Source organism: Ptiloglossa arizonensis, chromosome 6, assembly GCF_051014685.1.
Source record: "Ptiloglossa arizonensis isolate GNS036 chromosome 6, iyPtiAriz1_principal, whole genome shotgun sequence".
In the NCBI taxonomy this organism is placed as follows: domain Eukaryota; kingdom Metazoa; phylum Arthropoda; class Insecta; order Hymenoptera; family Colletidae; genus Ptiloglossa; species Ptiloglossa arizonensis.
The window spans coordinates 9,943,117-9,966,794 of NC_135053.1; the positions used below are offsets into that span (position 1 = coordinate 9,943,117).

General features: G+C 29.7%; 5 protein-coding genes across 15 annotated transcripts; 3 read left to right on the forward strand and 2 right to left on the reverse strand.

Annotated features, from left to right (window-relative positions):
* Positions 1-91: 91 nt before the first annotated feature.
* On the reverse strand, positions 92-1,862 carry Pcid2 (PCI domain-containing protein 2). The gene is made up of 5 exons (XM_076313769.1): positions 1,716-1,862; positions 1,608-1,649; positions 1,405-1,526; positions 840-1,321; positions 92-754 (listed from the first exon to the last, which is right to left on the reverse strand). The coding sequence occupies exons 1-5, from the start codon at positions 1,734-1,736 to the stop codon at positions 240-242; spliced, it is 1,182 nt and encodes a 393-aa protein (XP_076169884.1). The 5' UTR covers positions 1,737-1,862; the 3' UTR covers positions 92-239.
* Positions 1,863-2,312: 450 nt separating this feature from the next.
* Lig (ubiquitin-associated protein-like lingerer) lies at positions 2,313-10,944 on the forward strand. Of its 9 annotated transcripts, none has more exons than XM_076314113.1 (15): positions 2,313-2,390; positions 4,287-4,482; positions 4,592-4,955; positions 5,037-5,300; positions 5,380-5,573; positions 5,663-5,902; positions 5,977-6,294; positions 6,384-6,818; positions 6,884-7,105; positions 7,172-7,379; positions 7,463-7,662; positions 8,789-8,998; positions 9,136-9,261; positions 9,331-9,606; positions 9,690-10,944. In XM_076314113.1, the coding sequence occupies exons 2-15, from the start codon at positions 4,354-4,356 to the stop codon at positions 9,936-9,938; spliced, it is 3,435 nt and encodes a 1,144-aa protein (XP_076170228.1). In that variant the 5' UTR covers positions 2,313-2,390; positions 4,287-4,353; the 3' UTR covers positions 9,939-10,944. The 9 variants fall into 9 exon arrangements, with proteins under 9 accessions (XP_076170228.1, XP_076170232.1, XP_076170237.1 ...); XM_076314117.1 differs by having other exon boundaries at positions 9,334-9,606; XM_076314122.1 differs by having other exon boundaries at positions 8,828-8,998.
* A 5,543-nt stretch (positions 10,945-16,487) lies between these two features.
* LOC143147898 (uncharacterized) lies at positions 16,488-17,376 on the forward strand. Its single transcript, XM_076313610.1, has 2 exons — positions 16,488-16,582; positions 16,806-17,376. Exon 2 carries the CDS (start codon positions 16,816-16,818, stop codon positions 17,119-17,121), a length of 306 nt encoding a protein of 101 aa, XP_076169725.1. The 5' UTR covers positions 16,488-16,582; positions 16,806-16,815; the 3' UTR covers positions 17,122-17,376.
* LOC143147895 (uncharacterized) lies at positions 16,560-20,893 on the reverse strand. Of its 3 annotated transcripts, XM_076313607.1 has the most exons (9): positions 20,844-20,893; positions 20,250-20,358; positions 19,840-20,140; positions 19,434-19,587; positions 19,210-19,352; positions 18,917-19,113; positions 18,452-18,836; positions 18,130-18,378; positions 16,560-18,052 (listed from the first exon to the last, which is right to left on the reverse strand). In XM_076313607.1, the coding sequence occupies exons 2-9, from the start codon at positions 20,337-20,339 to the stop codon at positions 17,658-17,660; spliced, it is 1,914 nt and encodes a 637-aa protein (XP_076169722.1). In that variant the 5' UTR covers positions 20,340-20,358; positions 20,844-20,893; the 3' UTR covers positions 16,560-17,657. The 3 variants fall into 3 exon arrangements, with proteins under 3 accessions (XP_076169722.1, XP_076169721.1, XP_076169723.1); XM_076313606.1 differs by lacking the exon at positions 20,844-20,893 and having other exon boundaries at positions 16,561-18,052; positions 20,250-20,829; XM_076313608.1 differs by lacking the exons at positions 20,250-20,358; positions 20,844-20,893 and having other exon boundaries at positions 16,562-18,052; positions 19,840-19,914; positions 20,013-20,102.
* Positions 20,728-23,531, forward strand: LOC143147897 (WD repeat-containing protein 13). The gene is made up of 5 exons (XM_076313609.1): positions 20,728-21,003; positions 21,081-21,755; positions 21,825-22,498; positions 22,800-23,092; positions 23,194-23,531. The coding sequence occupies exons 2-5, from the start codon at positions 21,674-21,676 to the stop codon at positions 23,438-23,440; spliced, it is 1,296 nt and encodes a 431-aa protein (XP_076169724.1). The 5' UTR covers positions 20,728-21,003; positions 21,081-21,673; the 3' UTR covers positions 23,441-23,531.
* Positions 23,532-23,678: the final 147 nt, after the last annotated feature.

Sequence of the window (23,678 nt, forward strand, 5' to 3'; positions counted from 1 at the left end):
AACAGAATTAACGTTTGCAAGAAAAAAATTGATATTTCATGTTTACTAATGTTCATACAAAAATGTTTTGGCCCATTAAAATAAAAATTTTAAACCATTTTATTTATATGTCTATTTATAGAGATATATATATATATATAAAGTTACATATAAATAATTGTCAATTTTGTAGTTTCTAAAAATAACAATTTTATTGAATTTTAAGTTATTTATTAGAAATATAAGTAATTCAATATTGATTAAGGTATTGTTGAAAGTCGAGGAAAGGGATTTTGTTTGGAGATAACCAGCTTCTTATGTTGATGAGATATGTAACCTTTAATTTTTCCTTCATATATTAAATTTGCAACAATGCACTCTACTTCATCCATATCCACATCATCAATTTTATGCATCTGTAGAGCCAAAAACAAACTTTGAACAGGAATCTGATGTATATTTAATACTAAATATACTTTTTTAAATAAATTTCTATAAGCTATTATTTTCAATTTTTCCACAATTAAATATATTCCTGCTCCTATAAAAAATGATTCATGTTTTTCCATCACTTTCTCAAGATTACGTAAATCTCCTTTTTTTACAGCTTCCATTAATTCCCAAAATTCCATTAAATTATACTTTTGTAATAAGCTATGTTTTGGCATGTATCCTAGTAACATCTTTACTGGTACAAGATATGTCAAAATTAATCGTTTGTTTTTTGATGATTGTTTATGACAATGTTCAAATGCATAAGTCAAGTATTCATCAGCTGAAAAATTATTACAATAGTCAATAAACAAATTATGGATTAAAATGTAAAGATTCCTGTATCACTTTTAATAAGTAATACTTACCAGCTTTGTAATCACTATCAAACATTGCCTTACGACCTACAAAGAACTTATAAGTAATTTGTTGTGCTAATGCAAAGTGTGCTTTGTATGGAGATGATTCTATTGCTCTTATTAAAGGTTTACATAGATGTAATTTATTAATTCTAAAGTAAATCTTTAATAACTGATTAACTAATGTTAACATTCCCCATCTTTTTGTATCATCTTCTGAACTGCGATTATCGCAAGCACATACTCGAAAACAGCCCATGAGACAATCTGCACACTTTTCTAAGATTTCTCCAGGTTTCATACTTTTGTTGCTTTTTGTATTTTCAGCACATACTGCTAATAGTCTCAATTCTAAACACATTACATTCATAACAGGTAACATCCAGTTTTCTTCTTTTTGCATTTGAAGGATCTTTGTTAAAGACTGTACTGCAGAACTTTGATAAATATACATAGCTAATGGATCATCCTTGTTCATTGCTACTATAGTTCTACAATTATAAATATTATAATGTTTGGTTAAATAGTATTCATAATAGTTATAGTAACAATTTGAAATGAATCATTTGGTTACTTTAAATGGTAAAGTACTAGGTCATCGAGAGGAGCATATAAATGTTCCATTACTTTTGTCATTGTAGTTTCAGATACTATTTGAGGAATTGAGACATGACTATGTCTCAGAGACAATAAATCCTTGAAAAAAAAAGTTATTTATAGTTTACTATTTGAATTTTTATGTAATTTCTCACTTTAATAAAAATATATATTATTTACCGCTAAAGAATCTCCATCCTGATTTAACCACATACGTCTGACCTATTCAAAACATAACCTCAAATTAAATATCTTTTATTTATGTTATTAAATTTAATAATAAATTACCTGTATTATGTATAAATCCATAATAATGTCAATATGTTGATCTATTAATAATTTATTTTAAAGGTTTATTCTTGCAGTCGCAATTTGATAACAAGAATGTTTTTAAACATTACTGCAACTCTATAATATGAATTCAAAAAAACTATTCCTTAATTCAACAGATATTCCACTAGTCTGCACTAGTTCTCTCATTGCTATATATGTATATCTATGAACATGTATATAATCTTGAGGACTACTATTTATTTAATTTATTACATTTCTATATAATCATTAAACATATAAATGAATAAAAAAGGAAATAAACAAAATATAAATTTAAATAAATCTATATTATTTATATATCTAAGTTTTACCTTCAAAATTATTTTGATATCTGCATAAAATTAAGAAACGAATATTTTAATATTTTCAATAATATAAATGATTAAATCACGTATTTAGTCAAAAAGTAATGAATATTAAATCTGAAGAATTTTAATTGAAGATGATCCTTAAATTGGTTTGTTATAAAAATCTAGAAAGTTTGTGATTTTGTAGTTAGCGAACCTGAGATTTCTAGTATAAAATTGGCTAGCCGTATGGAGCCTGATAAAGCATAGAGGCGGTGCTGCTGTATTAGGGAGGGGGGCCCGCGGTCACGTGACCGAGCTGCGTTTTGAGCGCACTAACCAGGTACGAGTAAATTCGTTGTTTTTTTCGTGGTTTTTCGCGCGCCACGGCCGAAAAAGCCGAGGCGTCGTGAATTTCGCTTGATTCTGACTCCGAACGTGTCCTCCGAGTACGCAAACAACGCTTATAATAACTGTGAGTTACTTGCGAATACTTTGACTCGATCGTCTTACGGAGATCTATCGATGCTCCACCGCGGCGATGGTTGACAAGCCTTCCTCGCAAAACCAGAAATGGCGTCTACCGTGCACATGGTCTGCAGAAAATATTCCACATCAACTTTATTGTACCGATTCAGGAATATAACAAAACCCACACGACCAATTTCTTTATCATCCATTTGAAGAATTTTCACAACTCGCTTGCGAACAACAACGCAACGGTCAAAGTGTTTTTTGTGATGCGCCCGATAATCCTCCTTCGTCATATTCTCACCGCGCACGTCAAAATTTGTCTTTTTTTTTTGTTACTTCGTCATCCTTCGAAAGCTTTTGTGTTGCAAAAAATCCACAAAACTTTCGGTTTTCTTGGTGAGCCTCGTCTTTTGTACTAAGCGACTTAATCCTCTGGAATTTCGCAAAATTCGCAAATAAGGTTTAGATCATTCCGCATATCGCCCTGACGCTTAGTTATTCGTTCATCTTCTAGACAACCGTTTTAGGAAAAACGTGATTATTTTAAGAAATACTTGCCAAATTGTCTGATTTTGGATTTCTCGTTACTAGTCGACCCTAACCTTTTCATCTCTTCTCAATGCGCGACGATTAAATTATATTTTGGAATTATTCTTATAGATTTCATGTTGGTTTTGTTATTACAAATCTTCTCACATGTTTCCATATTCACATTTTAATATTATAGTTGATATATACTTTATGATCTTGCATATACGTTTAAGTGCCAATTGTTTTTCTTATTTAGGTTATTTTTAATACAAATCTATTTCATAATTATTACATATTTGGATAAAGTGTACATTCTAAAATTATCAAAATTACACAATATAAATTCTCTTTTTAAATTAGTTCATTAAAATGTATAATTTTGATAAAGGTTATTTGTACTGATACATAATTATGATTGTGTATTGCTAATTATTTGTGACCATGGTATATACACAAATAACTTTCATATAATTTTTTTTGTAAACATTGCATTTTTTTAATGTATTTAATTATATGTGGAAGTAATGCGATTATATTTCCTTTGATAAAGAAAATATAATAACAATTTGTATTCTTTTGTAATTTTAATTTGATTCCATTTGTTACTTTATAATGATATCAAAAAGTTTATTTTAGTACAATCTTAATGCAACATTTAATACATTACTAACATTTAGTTATATTAAGTTAATTATATCATGTGTTTAGTAAAAATTGTATTGAATCAACGTCTTTTATAAATAAATTAAGACAGTTGTGAATTTTATTTTTTATTATTTAAAATCAAGAACATTAATTCCTTATACTTTAGTATATCTTTTGTTAATTCTTTGTAAGGTATATTCTACAATTGTAAATTATTAGTTACATTTAATGATTTGTTTTATATATCAATGATCGATAATGAAATATAATTAAGACATATATATAATTGTATATAAACTTCTATAATATAAAAGTTATATTTTGCAGTAATTGCAAATATACATGTTATTTAAATGAAACAAATTTATATGTAATTTAAAATTCTAAGAAATATGTATAATTCTCATAGAAATACATATCACATATATTACAAGAAATACAATCATTGTTTAATTTTCAATTTTTAAAACAATTTTTGTATAAATAAATGTAATGTAATAAATGTGTTTATTATTATATGTTATATTGTATTAACTTGAAATATTTAATTATATTAAAGGTACACAATTAAATTTTTGTTTTGTTACAGACTGTAAATAGAGAGTGTATATAGTGTGATAGGTGAGTGATATAGGTGTGTGGGATTTTAGTTGGCAATGAGTTCAAGCAACAAATCGGTGTCCTCCGGCGGGAAGGGCACCAACAAAAACAAATCTTCACAACAACATGGGAAATCAGATCATCAAACTAAATCATCGGATTCAACAAAACATGAAAAGGTACAGGTCAGTAGGTGTAGTTTATTGCTTGATTATTATTAGTATTATTGGCTTTTATTTAGCTTTTTAATATCTTGTAACAAGGAATTCTTTATTAAAAACTATGGCGTTTTAGCCAAACACTGTTCAGACGCGGCATGCACAAATCATTGACACTAGAATGGGCAGTGGTGAAGATCCTATTTTGAAGGAACGTATAAAGCAGGTCATGGATATGACTAGACGCTCAGAAGATGAAGTTGTCATGGCTTTGCATGATAGTGATGGAGATTTAGACCGTGCTGTTAATGATCTTTTGGAAGGAGTAAAAACAGAATGGGAAGTAAAAAAGAAAAAGCCTCGTCAACCTAGTGGTTCCAAACAAAATATGGATACTTCTGCTGGTCAGGATGAAGGTGGTGATTGGGATGAACGACGTAATCAACGGGGGGGTGGTCCTCCGCGTATGCGAGGACGTGCTAATCATGATAATCGTGGATGTAAGTTAAGAAATGTGTTACATATTCAATAGTATTATAGCATATCATGAATATTGTATATATAAATAAACTTTTATTTAGGGCGCGGTCGAGAAAATAAAGAGAATGAAAGGAATATGGAGGATGGTGTCCGTGATGGCAGCTATAGTGGTAACAGAAGAGGGAGAGGCGGTCCTGGTAGACCTGGTCGAGGAGGACGAGGTGGAGGGAGAGGACTTGGTCCACGAACATTTGCTAATCGTAATGATCCATCATCAACTTCATCGCCTCATAATTTTAATCGATCAATTGATACATGGACAGGTAATGATGATCAACAACAAACTGTTCAAGAACCAAAGATGGGTAAGCTCTCTCATAAATTCTAGTTATTAATGTTTCGTTATTCTAAATTGTTGTTTTATTTATTAAAATGTATGAGTAGATGCATGGAATAATTTGGATTCTACAGAAGACTGGGACAATGAAGAATATACAGGTTCATTGGCAGATACAAAAGTTTTTACACCAAGTACTTCCATAGCAGAAGCTCCATCCTCTATAGAAGAACCAAAAACTCAAGATCTGCAATCAGTGCAGTCTAATCAGAATGTAAATTTGTCGTTACTGCAACAGGAAGTACGTAATTGGAAAATATCGTTTAATACATTAATATTTGTTAAATATACATATAATTTTAATATTTTTTTTTTTTACCTATATTGAAGGAATTACCAAAATTATCGGAAATACCTCCAATACAACAACAGACTTTAATTCAACAATCTCAACAACAACAACCTGTACTGAATTTACCAACGATGCAGCTTTCACAGCAACCAAATGCTATCAGTGGTGGAGTATTAACAGCTGCACAGACTCAATATTTAACACAACTTACCCAACAAACGAGTGAAAATTTAAAAGCTGCTGGACAAACAACATTTTCATCGTCGATATCCAACCAGGTAATTTAATATATTTTAAGTAGATTTAGTTTATAGAATTATTTTTATCTTTAAATGCTTTTTAAATATATTAGCCTCAAAGACAGACGAAACAACGTCCACGAGTACCACCGCCCTCAAAAATCCCATCTAGTGCTGTAGAAATGCCAGGTGATGCTGTAAATAGCGGCATTGGATTTCTAGATGTACAATTTGGTGCACTAGAGTTTGGTAGTGATTCAAGCTCTCTTGATGGTTCTGCAAATGAAAAATTCAATTCAGCTAGTAGTACAATTCCTGGTGTAGATGTGTCTTCTGCCACGAATGTTATAAACACTGCCAATACAAATAAGTCTCTGGACATCGAAACAACACAAACGTCAACAATACCTTTCAGTACTACTTCTCAAACTGTAAGTAACTTAGTATTTCACTTGCATATTAATGAAAGTATTTACTAGTTTTCATTTCTTTCTAATTATTGAATAATAATTGTTTTCAGTTATCAAATAGTGACAATTTACCAGTGTCAAGTGAACATTCGATAAACGCTCAAAGCTTTTCTGCTCGCGGTAGCAATACTGGACAAACTTTAGACATAACAAAACAAGATTTTACCTCGCAAGTCTCACCAGGAAATGCACCAACATATGGTACAACAACTTACCAGTCTCAAAAGTCATCATTTCAAGCACCTGCTGCAACGCCAAGCACTTATAATGCATATTCTACAAATGCTCAATCGGCTCAATCATCCTTCCAAACAGCATCAGGCACTAGTACCAACAGCTACTCTGCAACTGCGACAGTTTCGCAAGCAAGTTATAATTCTTCATCATCGTTTCCTCAATCTAATACATCAACCTTCAGTCAAGCTTCTCCTTCTGCGCCTGTATCTGCAACGTCAGGTTATAATCAACCAACAACTAGTAATCAGGTAATTCTTATATAGTTATACTGAAATAGTAATTATATAAAATAATGTTTTCATTATATGTATAGGTTTATCAATCTGCGAGCGGGTATGTACCTGCCACAACATCACAATACCAAGCACAGTCTGTAGCCACAAATACTGTATCAAACAGTGGTACAGGATATCAAACAAGTGGTTACCAGGGATCAGCTTCATTTCAATCGACGCCACAAGCTTACCAACCATCTGCTACATTTACTTCACCTATTACACAAACTTCTGGAGCTTACCAAAGCGCAGCACAATCTGTAAGTACCTTGTTTTGGTGTAATTTCAAATATTGTATGCATGAAATTACAAAACTGCATTTGTAGGTATATCCTAGTGCATACGGCACATACGCCACTCAACCACAAACGGCATCTCATAATCATAAATTAAACAGTAATACGACAAAAGATTCTCAATACGATAGTAACACGACGACATCCAATAGTTCTCTTGCAACTACTACGGCACCTACATTAGGTCTTAGCTCTGCCTCCGTAAATAGTTCGCAAACTAAAGTAACTAATTCTAATGGTGAGTAGAATTTATATCTTAATAGTTAAAGTTACTTAAATCGATTGAATGAAAGTGATAAATGTAATATGATTTTGATTTAGCGGTACCAAAAAGTACATCAAGTGGTGTAGTAACAGGTAGTAGTGGAACTGGAAATATGACGAGTGGTGGTGCAGCTGGCAATATGACGCCAATGCTAAGTCATCAATATATTATGGGTCAAGGTGTACCTTATGCGTTTCAACAACCAATGTACAGTTATGAAGAATTGCAGCTTATGCAACAAAGATTACCACACATGGTCAGTTATTATTTGATCGGTCAATTTATGCAACAGATTCAAGTACAAGTTATTCTTCTTCTAATTTTTAAAGTAATTTGTACTTGATTCAATTAAAATGCTTCTTTAGAGTAACGTACACTTTAAAAAAAGTACATTGATTTATTTTACATAACTTAATTCAAGTTATATATTTATTGTTTAAAAAAATAATATTAATATTTTTACTTCAAAAAGAAAGATGATGTTTCGGGTGTACTACTCTGGAGCGTGCTATTCTATTTTTGTTAAGATTACCTAGTAAGAAGAATGCTAAAGTATTCATTTCTTTAATGCTTGGTAGCTGTTCGTTATTTCAATTTTTTTGTTTTGTTTTTCTTTGTTTTTAAGGAATTATAAATTTCCTATTCACGCCCTCGTGATGTCACAAGAAATTTAGTGTATTAAATCATAGTGAGATGTATCACATCAAATAAATGATTGGAAAGGTTTTGATTTTTAAAACTCTATTTTGTAGAGAAGTAATGTCTATGATCAATTTGGGAGAGGTACATATTTACAAAGTTTAGTTGGTTTGGAAGTCAGACTTTCATTAATGATATTAAATACCGTTTTGATCGCAGACTCACTGTAGTTCATACATCTTTCTTCCTTTTCTTCTAATTGATTTCATTTGCTCCTATCTAATGTCTCGTATTTAAAACTGTATGAAAATACATAATGTTGCAATTTCCAAGTGGTTAAGTTGTACTTTGTTTTGCACACTTTCTTGGAGAATGCGTGCTTTGTTTGTATATTATTATTATTATTGTTATCATCATCATCATCATCATCATTATTATTATTATCATTATCATCGTCATAATTTTTTTTTTTATTTTATTATTGTTCAATTAGCATTATCAAAAAGCAGCCGAAAAGAGGTGAAAAATTTACAAGTTTATGCTAAAATAGTAATGATCATTTTTTTTTGTCCCCTTTTTTAATTTAGAGAAATTAAAAAAAAAAAGACAGGTACAACTCAAACCGCATGTTATCTACCTTAAACCCAGTACGCGTAGAATTAGTTATTAGTTAGCCTTCTTGTATTTGGAGTACACAGTGTATGCATGTAGTTTTGTGTTTGGCCTTCCTGACTAACCTGCAGCCAACTACTGGTTACTATGACGCGGCCTTGGGCTATCAGACAACCGGCCCTGCTACCAGTCTCGGTGGAGGACGAGGAGATGCACTTTCCGGTGTACAAGGTGTCCAAGGAGTACAGGGTGTACAGGGAGCCTATACCAGTATTAGTGATGCCAGGTTCGCCAGGAACGACAGCAATGCATCTCCAGTTCCGTCTACTATGTCGCAACAGGTTAGGTTTAAGCACTTAGTAGATTTGACAATCAGCTTAACAGTGTTGTTGCAATACTTGGACATTATTTTGATACCCTTGATCAAGTCATACATTTTCATCAGATTCAAATAATTTTTTATTTACATTATTTGCAGACTGCTACACAGCATCAGCAACCAATGATTAATCCTACACTTCCTCCAACATACGCATACTTTGCATATGGTGGTGGAATAATGCCAGGTAGTTTTCAATATGGAACTCCTACTGCTATTTATCCTGTAAGTTAATTGAATTTTGTATTTCGTTTTAAAAATTTGCATTTCGTTTATCAATATAATTTATCATAGCAGATAGCTACAGCTGGTAATGCGGGTACGAATAGCGGTGCATATAGTGCTAAACCTGGAAGTTATGGATCTGGTTATGGTGCTGGTGCAAGTTACGATGCCTTAGCATCTGCCGGTCCCTCTGCAGAATACAAAGGTGCAGGGAGCAGTTATAACAGTACACAAACTGGTAAAACAGGAACATCTACTGGAAATACTAATACTGGTGGATCATCTGCAACTGACATAAGCGCGACTATGTATGCAAAGAGTCATGTAGCGCTTAGTAAAGTAAACGTAAGTATTCTTATAAAATCGATCATAGTAACAATCTATAATATATTCTAGTAAAAGGTAATAATATTTTTATATTATTTTAGTCCTATGACAAACAAACTTTTCACTCAGCAACTCCTCCACCATTTGGTCTTACTGGCAGTCAAAACGCTGGTTTGCCTGGTGCATATGGCACACCGCATTTGTTTATCCCAACTATGCCCCATCAATTGCATCAGCCACATCATCAAGATGGTAGTAGCAGCACAGGCCAAAGGTCCAATACAAGTTCCCAAAACAAAGCCCAAACAAAACCAGGATACAGTCCTAGTTATTGGGCTGGAAGCAATTAAAAAATCTTGGACTACGTAAGAAAAAATAGAGGAAAGAACACCATTTTAGACAAAATATAACTTCGCCATTGTGTTACACGGTGGTGTGGGATATGGACATTGACACAAATGACATAAAGAACACAAGACAAGACGTTTATTGGTGAAACTAAATGATTCTGGTACGACACGAGTTAATGTAAAATGAAAGATGAATCTTAAAATGTGGAAGGATTAAGCAATTTTTACTGGTTTTTATGTTCAATAGAGCGAAATATTTCTTTTCGCATAAATCTCATGCAACAGTTAGTTTAAAAAGTTATATTTTTTCTTCTAATGAATCTTATTGATTTCTTTATTTTTATATTATTTGGGAATATTATGTTGAATTATAAAAATATAACCCTACTTATAATTTCATATAATTCTTTAAACACATTAGAAAGTTTTTGGTGTGTATAATGCAGTATATATGTTTCTGTGAAATATCACGTATTTTTCTTAAAACAAAGTAAAATACACATAAAGAAAAAAAAAACAGTCATATGTAGCATGAAAAATTGCATAGTTCTTCCAAATGTGAGGCGCGCTCGTGCCAAATAAACTTATAACGTTTGTAACGTGTAAAACCGTGAAACGTATGATCGTACATATTTGTCAAGATGATGAAGACAAGCAGAATTTATGTGGTATGTTGAAACACTAAAAAATCAAGATTTGTGAGTAGCATAATTCTCGTGTGAAATACTGGAAAGATGATCTAGAAGAGTAATTGACTGTTAAATCTACTCCCGATCTCCTATCTGTATACTACTGTGCAATTGCGAATATACTGCATCGACTGCAAAGGGTGATAGTTTTTTTGTATAATGTAGGCATCTCGGCTCACTAACATCTAAAGTGCTTCTTTACATGAAAACAAAGCACCCCGTTCGTGATGAAACGTAAAACTATACTATTGTAAATTACGATAATTGTATGTATTTAACCATGGAACTTCAGGTATATAAAGTTATAATCATCATAATGTTGTCACTTTTGGTATTTAAAACGAGTGTATATTTGCACTAGTTTCGCATTCTTGCGCGCACCCACATATACGTATATTTGATTTGGTCGCTTTACATTTTTTTAGTTACCAGAATTTATCAACGTTATATTTTATTAACAAAAAGCTATTAAACCAAAAAGAAGATACCGTTACACCATGTTTTCAAAGAATGTTGGGTTTAAAATGAGAACGGTACTTGTTTAATATATCTTATGTTTAGGAAAGCGGCGTTGCAGATTAAACAGTGCCACAAATAGCATGGAAACAAGCAGAATTCAATAATTGTGGTGCCTTGAATAAAATTCAAATAGTAGAGTTCAAACATTTGCTTTTTGTAGAACTTCTCGTGTAACTTTTTGCGATCTTTTCAGACTGTAAGTTGTATTATCGAAAACGTACATTACCCTTATTCATACATTAACTCTTACTAATTGCTCTATATCATCAATATAATTTATCTTTTAGAAATAATAGCTGTCGCTTTAGTTTAATAGTGACTTTAAAAGTTTTCATTTGCAAAGTATTGTTTACCTCTTTCAAATTAATTAATTTGAAAGAAATTCAAACGATTTTTTAATTATGAAGGTATTCTTAAATATGATACATCTGGAAGTGAATAAATGATTCTTTAATCAACAGATAATTTATAATAATTACAGAATAGTTATTACAGCTTTAAAATAACTAACTTTTTGGAGTTTACTATGTAAGGAAGTTCTTCGGATATGGAAGAGAATTAAGACACGTACTATGACATTCTACTTGATGTTTACAAGATGTATAGTCCAAATAATAATCTTATGTGGCTACGCCGTAAGTTCGATTTCTTTTTTACTTTTCGCTTCTGATTCGTACTCATTTCTAGGATCTGCTTAAAAATTGTAATATTTGTTAATACGTAAATAAAAATGAATTTTAGTTGATCAAAGTAAGAGTATTGAGTAAGTTTAATTGTCGGATAAAAGTTTGAAAAGAATATACGTACAAATTTCAGTTGAAAGTATGACAAAAATCAGTCTGTTACTATCTGCATTTTTTTAATAAATTTGATATTACTGTAATTCTGAAAGAATTGTCGATGTTAGTGTATTGATACAGAGTATTCACAATGACATGTATCTTTTTTATTGGATTATATTGAAGAAAAGAATGCAATTGTCGATTCCGTCTGGTGAAAGGATATCCATACTGTTACATTATTTACGCTGATTAAAAACGTATTGTACAGTTATAAAATAATCAGAAAAAAATAACACATTAATCAACAGAAGTCATTTTAGAAATATACTTTACATTTTTGCATTGTGGATAGTAATCATTGCAAATAATTTCTCTCGAGAGAAATAAATGAATAAAAGTATAAGCAAAGCGTTTCCAAGAGGTGCTGTTAAACTCCTTACGACTTAGTATGTGTACCATACTTGAGGAATAAATTATTTTACCGTAAATGATCGATTGATCATCAAAACTTCATCGAGTACTGCTGATATGAAGGAGAAATATATAATTGTAAGTAAAATCTCGTTAGCAATTGCATATATAAATATACACAAATTTGAGTAACAGCGGTATGGATAGGACACATTTGAAAATCATGGGAGACCAAATGTAGAATATCTGTCGTTAAAAAAAAAAAGAAAATGTAAATCTGTAATCATAAATTTTGAAGAAAAATGACCGATTTTGTCCTCATCACAGTAATATCCGGATACAAATTACTCGTTCATAGTGACTATAGGATGTTCTGAAAATTTTGTGTGTATTATTAAGGATTTAATAACTTTGGAATATTGTTCTCTAAGAAAAAAATTTTACAAATATACATACGATTTTTAATGGTTGTCATGTATGTTACAATTTCAATACTTTGAAAAAGTACGTAACGTGGTGAAATGTAAGTACCAAATATAACTTCAATTTTCTTAGGATTTTTTATTTATTAAAAATGAATATTCAATTAGGTTGAAATTTATTAACTTATATTTTAAGTAAATGTTAGAAATATTTCTTTGTTGGGTTTTGGAAATGTTATTTGAATAAAAGAAAAAGTATTTTTAGTCAAGAAACCAAAGTATTAAATTATAATGCTCGGTCAATCATCTCAAATCGGAAGTATATTTACAAGATTTGTATTAGTTTCATTATTATCTTAAATGAATTGCTGAATTTGTATAAAAAATATGTTGAAACATCTCGGGACATCCTTATGCATTAAGACTACATATACTTACATAAATACACGCGCATAAAACATTCAAGTAATTGGTAATAACCAAGAGAATAAAAATACTTCCTTGTTTTATGCCAGTATATATTTTAAAATATTTCGCACTCCTCGTATATGCTCAAACGAGCTTAAAGGCAAGGATATTAAGTGTAATGTGTAACGGAAAATTAAAAAATGGATGCTAAATATTCTAAGGGAAGTAAAGATATAAACAAAACGTGAAATTCAGATCAAGCAGTTTGTTCTCGTAATAATTATTACACATTAATAATTTTTGTATTTTTGTCAAGTATTAATCTATTAAACGAAAATGCAAAATGCATTATGCCATTACTGCTATTATATGATTATTAAAAAAAAATAATAGCTACTACTGTGTATAAATATGAATATCTAAGAATAAATGTATTAAAGGAATCCTGTGACATACAAACATATTGTGCGTAGTACTTTTAATTCAATACCCGCCAGTATACAATTTCTTTAAGTTTATGACAATATAACAAGGAGTATATAATAAAAATAGGCTTTCTAATTATTCTTTAAAAACTACCTAAAATCAAAGAGTGCATTATGTAGAAGAAAAATATTTAAAAAAATTTTTAAACCAAAAAATTATTACAAATAGCTATTGTAATGAATTATCAATGCTAATATCAAATTATTTAATTAAGCTGTAGTCAAATTTTAGAAATTTTAAATTATCACTTACTCTAAAAAACGAAAAAAAATATGATAAAAGTTCATTACATGTTTTCCATAATAATAATTCTGTAATATTCGTATAAAGAATCTATCTTTACCGATTCATATCGAAATGATCATTTAAAAGTCTGTAATATATACATAATATGAAAATTAATTATAACAAACATTTATATGCTTGAAAATAGTTTAACTAGAGGGCCTTCCAGAGGTCTCTTAATTATAATATATGTTCGGCGCTTGAATAATGTAACAATAGATGACCTAAAATATTAAATAGTTTCTTAATATTATCCTAAATAATAACTTCTTAGGCAAGAATTAAATAAGCACAATATTCTACAACATAAAATACCTTTCTCTAATTATAGCACAAAAAATAAGGCATGTTTCTTATCCTAATGTAGAATAGTATGAAATTATTAAAAAAAAAGGGAGAATTTCTCTGCCAGAAATCATAGGAATTGTATATGTCCATCGGTTCTCCCGTCATCAAACACATTGGATAGCATGCATTTGTCTCTCTCTTTCTATTGCTCTCCACTTCATCGTTCAATGACATCAAAGAATAAACAAACAACTAGCGAAGACCGTGTTCCACTTTCTTGGCCCTGCATACTAGGCACGGAGCAGACAATCTTTCTATGCTGAATGAAATAAGAGAGTAGGGTAGGAAGACACGCTGGGCTTACGAGTATAATGACCAATCGCGCATAATGGGGGTTACAGACCGCATAGTGAATCGTGAAATTTCTCGCTACTAAATACACACACTACGCAAGAACTGCATGATTCGTGAACTCGGCATTTCGGACAGTTTCAGCGAATTGAGAAAAAAGGAGATTGTGGAGCAATAATAGCTTTAATGTTTTTAAATCGCGTTTTCCCGTTAGAAAAATTTGTTAATATTTACATTCATTACAGTACTTTCCTACGTTATACGAATTGTGGACAATGTTTTGTCTTCAAACGTAGATAATCGGTCAGTCAAGCTGTCTGCCCAGAAATCGGAATTCAGATCTTTGGAGTACGAGAAAAAAAGCTTCCACAGTCTCTTTCTTTCTCGGCTCGTCGAAGTTGTCTGAAGTGTCGAGTTCACGAACCACTCGGTTCTTGCATAATCTGCGTAGGGATTGTGCCGGTACTCTGAGTTAAAAAAGTTCAAATTGTTGATCTCGGCTGGAAAAATTTGAACTAGTAAATACTTCGGACATCCTTTGGGTAACTCAATCGTTTCAGACAGCTTAATATGTTCCGTATAAGTGGTTCAGGCCGATTTGGAAGAAAAAAAGAGATCTGACGTAGAGTAGAATGAGAATTCCTACATTATCTTATGATTTGAATATAATTGTTTCATGGTTATTTAATAACTTACGGTTAAGTATTTGTATAATCAACAGCATGTAAAGCCCAATTCAGAATATAAATATGAAACACAAGATATCTTCTAAATATAAAAAGAAAAAATTGCAAATGTTTTCGGTTATAATAGTTTATTGTATTGTAATCATACGCATGTATATAAAAGATATAATTGTTTAATTTTCTATAGCAGTAATTTGTTACAGGTTGAACTAATAATGTTTCGAACTGCTTATCATCCCTTATCTTTTGATTTATATTTTCATAAACAATCAGTTTCACGGAGAAAGAGGAACAAGAACATTTGTTAGACCGAGGAACCTTAATAACTCTGTGATAATATTATACAATATTTGGCCTTATATAAACATCCTTTTCATCAATAAGAAGGCTGAAATTCAATCTTATAAACATCCTTACAACTAAATCTTTACAACAACTTATTCGAAGAATTCTTAATAATTAATCAATTTTAATTCTCTTTCAAAATGTAATGTTTATGTTAACATGTCACTTTGATGCGAACCAAATTATTGCCACAGAATAATGAACATTTTTTACATAAAAACTTGTGACTACGATAAATTATGTTATTGTATTTGAAAACATTTGTATTTTTGGTTTAGTGTTTCATATTTATATTATTAAACGTATACTTTGAATTGGACTTTCCGTAACTGTTAATTATATAAATATCTAACCGTAAATTACTAAATAGTTATAAAATAATTGTATTAAAATCGTATGATTATATAGGAATTCTGATTCTACTCGATCGCCGATCGCTTTTTCTGCCTTTTCCAAATCAACCTGATACGTTGGACTACACGGAACATATCGGTCTACTTGAAACAATCAAGATACTCGAGAGTTCAAATATTTCAAGTATTTAAGTACTCGCAAAGCCATTATATTTGTGTAGTCCATTTGTGTATCTGACCACACGTAATTTGACCGCAGCTTTTACATCACTTAATGGATGGAGAGCCTTCAAGTCTGGCTTTCGCATGATCCTTTCTCTACTACTCCTGTTCCAGTTAATGGCATAAAAATAAGTCAGAGTGATAGCAGGGAATCTGGCAACTCTGCTGACCACTATGCTTGTAGGGATGCCAGGTCCCCTGCTATTACTCTGACTTAGCTTTGTGTCATTAGCTGGAACAAGAGTAGTAGAGAGGGAACCATGCAGAGTGGTGGAAGTTGCATTTAAACGCGATGACGCCACGCGACGCCGACGCCAAGTGTTCAGTCATTTCTGTATGATTCGGAGTTTCGGTAAGGTGAAAGTGAAAAGTGAGAACAGTGTAAAAAAAATGTTTTGTAAGTAATATTATTGGAAAAACATTCAAATTAACATTATAATTTGTAACTACATTGAGGCAAATATTTAATATTTCTGTATGAATATAATGTAAAAAATTATTATTTCTTATGAAATTTTTTTATAGATAATATATATCTGAATATGTTCATTAGATTAGTTTTTTGAATGAAGTATATAGTAAATTTATGAATTAATAATACATTTTGTATTAATAAGCAGTGATAGCAATATGTCCTCTCCTACACTCAAGAAAATGTTAAAGAGACAATCATTTCGAGATGCCTGGCTTGAAGAATCAAGTTTTGCAGCATGGTTACAGAAGTGTGAAGATAAATATACAGCTAGATGCAAAGTTTGTGAAAAAATTATTGCAGCCTGTAAGAGCAGCTTAAAATGCCACATGATGACTTATACACATCAAGGAAATATATCTCTAAAACATCCACAAGAAGAAGGCAGGACAGGAACATCCTGCAGTTTCAGAATAGAATCATTCTGCAAATACAATAGGGAACATGTCAAATGTACTTACTAATTTCAAGTAGAAGTATAATATCAATTTTTTAATTATAGTAAGATACAATAAGTATCTTATAATAGATCATTGATAAATTAGAATTATTAATAGGCCTATTGAAAACAAACTTTACAATTTTATAAAAAATCTTGTTTATATATAAACAGTAATTATATTGTCAAAAATGTGTAATTTTTATCCATTACTGTATACAATACTAGATTAAAACAGATACTATACATAATCATACTAATCATTAATGATAAGTTTAAACAAAAATAAATATTAACACCTAAGGAAAAGTAGTTTCTTTCCACCTAGTTCCTTTCTTATTGATGTTTCCAAACAAAAACGAATTACAAAAGCACATATTTCAGTTCTCTTTGTACGAACCCTCTTTATGAATATGTAGTACTAAAATATAAATACAATTATATAGAATTAATGTTTCTCTAACTATTAAATATTTAGTTTAAGGTAAACAACCAATTAATTATATATATATATAAGTATATTTCTTTCCAAACACGCTGATAAATGATCAGTTTCGCTTGTCAATTCTTACGATTGTTGCGTTCAAGTAGTTTCTTATAACGTTCAACCAAGTCCCCAATCGAACGTCTGTGTGATTTTGTCTGTTCTTTTTCCACGATATTATTGTCGCAATTAATTGTTATTTCTTGCTCTATTGTTTCATACATTATAACCACATTAGGTTTATTTGGGAGAGCATTTACCACATCCTCCATTTCAGATACATTTTCAGATTTATTTTGTTGTTCAACAGTTAATTTTTCAGGTGTGACAAATTCCATACTAGCATTGCAAAGACTTTTTGTAGAAATATTTACAGTAAGTTCTGATATGTCATGCATTTCTTCCATTGCATTTGCAATTGCAGTCGAATTTGCTTTTGCAGAACAAGGTATGGACATTATACTTGAATTTGCTGTGAAGAAAAAAAATTATATCACTTTGAAATGAAATATTGATGTTTCACAGACCATTATTCCATTATTTACAGACCTGTTCTGTTATTTTTTTTTACGCGAGTAGAAAATAATCGGGAATATTTTTCTGCTTGTTTGAAGGATGATAAATTCTTTTTAAATGATGTTGTAGGTGTTTGTAATGACGGCTTCTCACTGTTTGTAGACAAAATTGTATCATCAAAATTAATTCGATGTACTAATAAATTTTCTCGTAATTTCGATTCATGTAAAATATGATTTTCCTTCAAACGTTCATATCGCGAAAATAATGACTTGTGCGTAGCTAAAACGTAATTTTAAATATAATATTACATATTTAATGTTATGAACAAAGTTATAAATAATATCAACACTACCTTCTACTGGAGTAAATTGTACTCGTTTCTGTAAGTCACTTACTTCATCACTACAGTCACTATCAATTTTTATAAAAGGTGATAACAGTACATTATTCATTATAGGCAATACAGTATCATCATGAATTTGTACTACATTCTTCTCGCGTAAAATATTGTGTGTTTCTGATAACATTTTTGTTATTTCCAATGAGTAAGTTTGGAAAATATTTAATGCTTCATTTATGTCTTTGCAACTCGCTTCTATTTGTAATAAACATTCTGAAAAGGTTTCTAGTGGATTTGATTTCAATTGATGATGCAATTGAGTTAATAATGAATTAAATAGTAAAATAAAATTATGTAATATTAATTTATCATTTTTATATAACTGAAATAGGAGACACTGAAATTTGAAAATTGTTTTTTTTTTAGTTTCTTATATTTTAATAGTAAATATTAGTAGTTCTATCTACGGATCCTTACTTGCATATCATGAGAAAATAATTCTGAAATTTCCAAATAATTTATCTTCTGGAATTGTTTTGCATCTAAAATCTTGATATCACTACTATTGCTTGGAATTATGTTATTCATTTTCTGACTAAGTTCTTCTATATTTTTTAAAATTGTACTTTTTGTCTGTGTGTAATTTAGACCATCATATATATTCTGTTTCCACACTGAAATTTATACATTATTATTATTTTTGGACACTAATATTAAAACTACAATACAAACTAATATACTTAAAGGAATGAATTAAATATGACATTAACTTTGTATCACATCATCATCATTTGCATCCACAATGCGTTTTTTCATTAAATGATAAACAGGGGCATCACATGAAAGAGTTGCAATTAATTTCTCTTTTTCAAAAATTTCAATTCTAATACTATTTAATATTTCCTTCTTACTCCTGAAAAGTAAAATAATGAAATCAAATTTTCAATTAAAATTACAGGTTTCATGTATAAACATAAAAAATCATAAACATTACTTCAAAACAGTTTGAGCCATATTGTTCATTTTTAATAAATTCTTTTGTTGATTTAAAATATTAGAATTAAATTTAGCATTAGTGTATTGTAAAAATTGTTTTCCCAAACTTCCGTCAACTCCTATTTGAGGTGCAAATATAATATTATAGATGCCTGCAAATATTACAAAATATAAGGTATAATGATATATTATTTGGAATATTAAGTACTATATTAAATATTGTATTTGCTTATAAATAAAAATCAATGATAGACAATTTTATCTTACTAACATTAATTAATATTAATATGATATTAATTGATGCCAATAATATAACAAAATTACATGATATATTACTATGATAATATATTAACTACAGGAAATAATATTTAAACAAAAGATTATTTTCACGAGAAATATCATACTTTTCCAAGTAATTAAATATTTTCTCACTACCACTTCAGACAATTTCCACATGATGATTGTAAACTTATTTCCACCTGCATGAATTAAATGTGATGCAAGTATGTTTGGAAAACCAATATCAGGATTTTCCATTGATATAACTGTTAAAAAATCTTTAACTTTGATACGATACTTTACTTCAGTTTTTTTACAAATCACTGGCCATTCAACTAATTTTTTAAAACGCTCTGAATCATATATTGATAACAGATAATGAGAAATATGTAAAAAACCTGTTGTGTTGGGTTTATCAAACATACCCTGCAAATAAAATAATCTGTGTTAAAGGATTACATGAAAATTTTAAGAAAATATCATATTAAAAAATATTGCAAGTATACTGATTTTATATTTTAAATAAATAATGTACCTCACGGAAATGTTTCTTAAATTCATCACTAGGTAGAATTATTTGAGATAATAAGAGTACATTGTGATGGAAAGATGCACTTACAGCCATCACATCAATCTAACAATTTCTATAAAATTAAGTAACTAATATAACAATAATGTAAAGTAAATATTTTAATCAGTGGGTATCTCAATCATTTTATAACACTTAATAAAACAAAATGTATAACAGTCAAACCATTAACGGCTACGCGTAAACATTTGAATTTTAAAAACTTGTAGTTGCTATACTCATAGAAAGGAAACAACATATCGGAAGTCAAACGGTGCACTTTTTATACAAGTTTTCAAGTAATTTCATGGTATCCACTGATTTGTGGTATCATTTATCATGCAACATGTAGAATCGATAAAGAACTGAACATATTTAGAAAAATAATTACAACAAATGTTTAACATTAATTTTGGTCAAAATGAAGTTTCATGTAAAAGAATTTTATTCTATATTTTTATGTTTGATTGAAAAATAATTCGTAAATTATTTTTATTCCCGAATTATTGGACTCTCTGTATAAAGTTATATGGTTTAAAAATGTTTAGAAGTATAGTATACTGGCAAGAAGGTTAAGAATAGGAATTATATCCACTAAAGCTACAATCTACGTATCTATATTTATTATACTTAAAGTTGCATGTTCACGTAATAGTAAATCACTATTATTATTGTGACAGCGATTGCTTGACATTGTATCATAAAAAGTAACAGTTACATTGTAAGTAAGCCTTTTTATTGTTTTATTGGCTGTGCTCATAGTATGATATTACCCTTATATATTCTTAATATCATCAGATACTACATCATTGTCAGAAGATATTTTAGAAGAACTATCAATGGAACGAACGAGTGAAATTTTTAAAGAAAAAGTAGCTAAGAAAATTAAATATGAAAAGAGAGAGTGCCAACAATGAAGAACGAGTGTATTTTATGTGTATTGTCGTATTAAAAATTTATTTGTTCCCATTTTGTTATTTATTGAATATAAGTGAATAAATTTGAAATTCTGAACAATCTTTATGAATATCTTATCAATAGTATTTCTATGAATTTTCAAAATGTAACGAGTGTACGTATATTAATTACTGACATCTTTGTGAAGGTACAACTGGTATTAATGAACATGAAAGAAAATTGACATAATGTATTATAAATAAGGCAAGAAAGAAAGACAAACACAGAATCAAGGAATAAAAATATTTTCTACATCTTGTTTTGTATAATAGTTCGTACTATAATTTTGTTTGCAAATTAAAAATTGAGTAATAGGTTAGGTATTAATATATGCATAAATTTTAATTTTAATTAATAACAATCTTTTCATATAAGTAATATCTATCAGTATTAAAAACGTAACTCAACATTATTAATCTTATGCATTGTATAAAATGGTTACTATGTGGCATCAACAAGTATTTGCTCTCGATGCTAAGTATAACGGGCAACGTGTGACTAAACTACCTACTTTGGGTTTGTATGATATGTTTCATCATCTAACAAATTGTACTACATGAAAATTTAAGAATACTAAAATTACAGGGATGCTTTACATTCGTCGTAGAAATCAGTTATTAAAGGAGAAATTTTGTAAGGATCCAAAAATCTGTGAAAACTATTTAAAACTAAGATCAAAATTGTTATTTTTACGATATGGTGAAAGCTTAGAACAAAATAGTCTTGGAAGTCATACAACTGAAGAGGAAAAGTCAGAGATTAAAACAAAACTTCATTGTATACAACGAAAATCAATAGCAGAAAACTTTGCATTTGATGGAATGCATCATGTATTTGATCAACATAATGCACCTGTAACAATGTTGAAATTTGCAAATAATGATAGATCAAAACTGTGTTGTGCATCACTAGATGGATTATTGTCAATATGTGAGGCAATTAGTCTACCACCAAAAGTAATAGCTTTATTGGAAGGTCACAAGAAAGGTGTTACAGCATTAGATTGGAGTATCAGTAATGATCTCATAGTTTCATCTTCTTTGGATGGTACTATAAGACTTTGGAATGTTGCTACAGAAACTAGTCCAGACTGCTTGCGAGTAGTTAATGATCAACAGCGAGCAGAAGTTTTATGTTGCGGATTTATACCTATAAATAATAATTTAGTTGTTGCAGGTAATTCTCATGGACTTGTACAGATCTTAAATATATCTACTGGCATATATACTCGAGGAGGATCTTGTAAAATTGGAGGAAAAGTTAGTTTCCTTTAAATGTTACATATAATATATACATATGGTTTAATTTAATACAGACTACCAAACTACTAAGATTTTTTCTACTTACCTTGAAAACTAAAAAAAAGAGTTTTTTCTAAGAGAGTTTTTAAAAACAATTAATTTTTATTGCAAAGCACATTTAGTATTAATATGGCAAAGATGATTATAATTTGAAAAAGAAAACAGTTTTAGCCACAAAATTAGCTGCTGCATATCTTATATAAAATATTAATTATCTAATTTAATTTTGAAACAATGTAAATATTATATTTTGCTTTAGATTTTATCATTGACTTGTGAGGGTAGTGGTGGTCTAGTAATATGGGCTGGAAATGACAGAGGAATTATTATGTCATTTCAATTAGAGCCAGGAACAGGCAGATTAACAAAATTACGAAGAGTACAAGAAATTGGTGGAATGATAACTAGTCTTTCTTGGCGTTCATGGTTCTCAAAGAATGCTCCATGGCCAGCACTTTTAGTGAGCAGTGCATGTAATATAGTATTGCTGTATCATATTATTGATAATCAGGGCTCTTTATCACTTTGGACCAAATATCCAATAAAGCATAAGTAATTTATAATTTAAATACTATAGTTACTGTGAATATAATTTACATTTTTCAAAGTAATTTAGTTAGAACTACAACAAAATATATTTTTGTCTCGTATAGACATTATTTTGTGAGGTCTACATTTTGTCCACAAATGGAAGCATGTTTGATAGCTACTGGTTCTGAAGATGGTACAATACATTTATTAGATTCAGCAAGGGAAGGCAAAGCAGCAAAAATCAATCGACTTCATGGCCATGCAACACCAACAATTGCTTTATGTTTTAATTATGATGAATCTCTTCTTGCATCTGCAGATCACCAAGGGCTTATTATTTTATGGCGTAATCGTCAACGGCATATATAAATTTTAATATAAAACAAAAAATACTGTTTTTAAAATATCTTATAAAAATAATTGTTGTAAATAAAATATTTATAATATAATTTGAAATATCGTTTGCTTATTTTTCGATTCTAAGTACATTAATTACATTATCTGTACTATATTCAATAGAACATTGAATTTTAATTCAATCGCTTTCTATTAAAATAATAGATTAAAATGAATTAAAAGTAGTTAAAATTAATAGAAATAAAATATT

What these genes read in the sequence shown, in the direction of transcription:
- Pcid2 (XM_076313769.1), bottom strand. Translation starts at nt 1,736, where the DNA reads ATGGATTTATACATAATACAG. An exon ending in AGGATGGAGATTCTTTAGCG is followed by an intron (nt 1,527 to 1,607) that starts GTAAATAATATA and finishes TTTTTTTTCAAG; the next exon opens with GATTTATTGTCTCTGAGACA. An exon ending in TGATAGTGATTACAAAGCTG is followed by an intron (nt 755 to 839) that starts GTAAGTATTACT and finishes ATAATTTTTCAG; the next exon opens with CTGATGAATACTTGACTTAT.
- Lig (XM_076314113.1), top strand. Translation starts at nt 4,354, where the DNA reads ATGAGTTCAAGCAACAAATCGGTGTCCTCCGGCGGGAAGGGCACCAAC. An exon ending in AACAAAGATTACCACACATG is followed by an intron (nt 7,663 to 8,788) that starts GTCAGTTATTAT and finishes ACTAACCTGCAG; the next exon opens with CCAACTACTGGTTACTATGA. An exon ending in CGTCTACTATGTCGCAACAG is followed by an intron (nt 8,999 to 9,135) that starts GTTAGGTTTAAG and finishes CATTATTTGCAG; the next exon opens with ACTGCTACACAGCATCAGCA.
- LOC143147898 (XM_076313610.1), top strand. Translation starts at nt 16,816, where the DNA reads ATGTCCTCTCCTACACTCAAGAAAATGTTAAAGAGACAATCATTTCGA.
- LOC143147895 (XM_076313607.1), bottom strand. Translation starts at nt 20,339, where the DNA reads ATGGCTGTAAGTGCATCTTTCCATCACAATGTACTCTTATTATCTCAA. An exon ending in ATATTTAATTACTTGGAAAA is followed by an intron (nt 19,588 to 19,839) that starts GTATGATATTTC and finishes TAATATTTGCAG; the next exon opens with GCATCTATAATATTATATTT. An exon ending in ACAATTTACTCCAGTAGAAG is followed by an intron (nt 18,379 to 18,451) that starts GTAGTGTTGATA and finishes ATTACGTTTTAG; the next exon opens with CTACGCACAAGTCATTATTT.
- LOC143147897 (XM_076313609.1), top strand. Translation starts at nt 21,674, where the DNA reads ATGGTTACTATGTGGCATCAACAAGTATTTGCTCTCGATGCTAAGTAT. An exon ending in GACTAAACTACCTACTTTGG is followed by an intron (nt 21,756 to 21,824) that starts GTTTGTATGATA and finishes CTAAAATTACAG; the next exon opens with GGATGCTTTACATTCGTCGT. An exon ending in CTTGTAAAATTGGAGGAAAA is followed by an intron (nt 22,499 to 22,799) that starts GTTAGTTTCCTT and finishes ATTTTGCTTTAG; the next exon opens with ATTTTATCATTGACTTGTGA.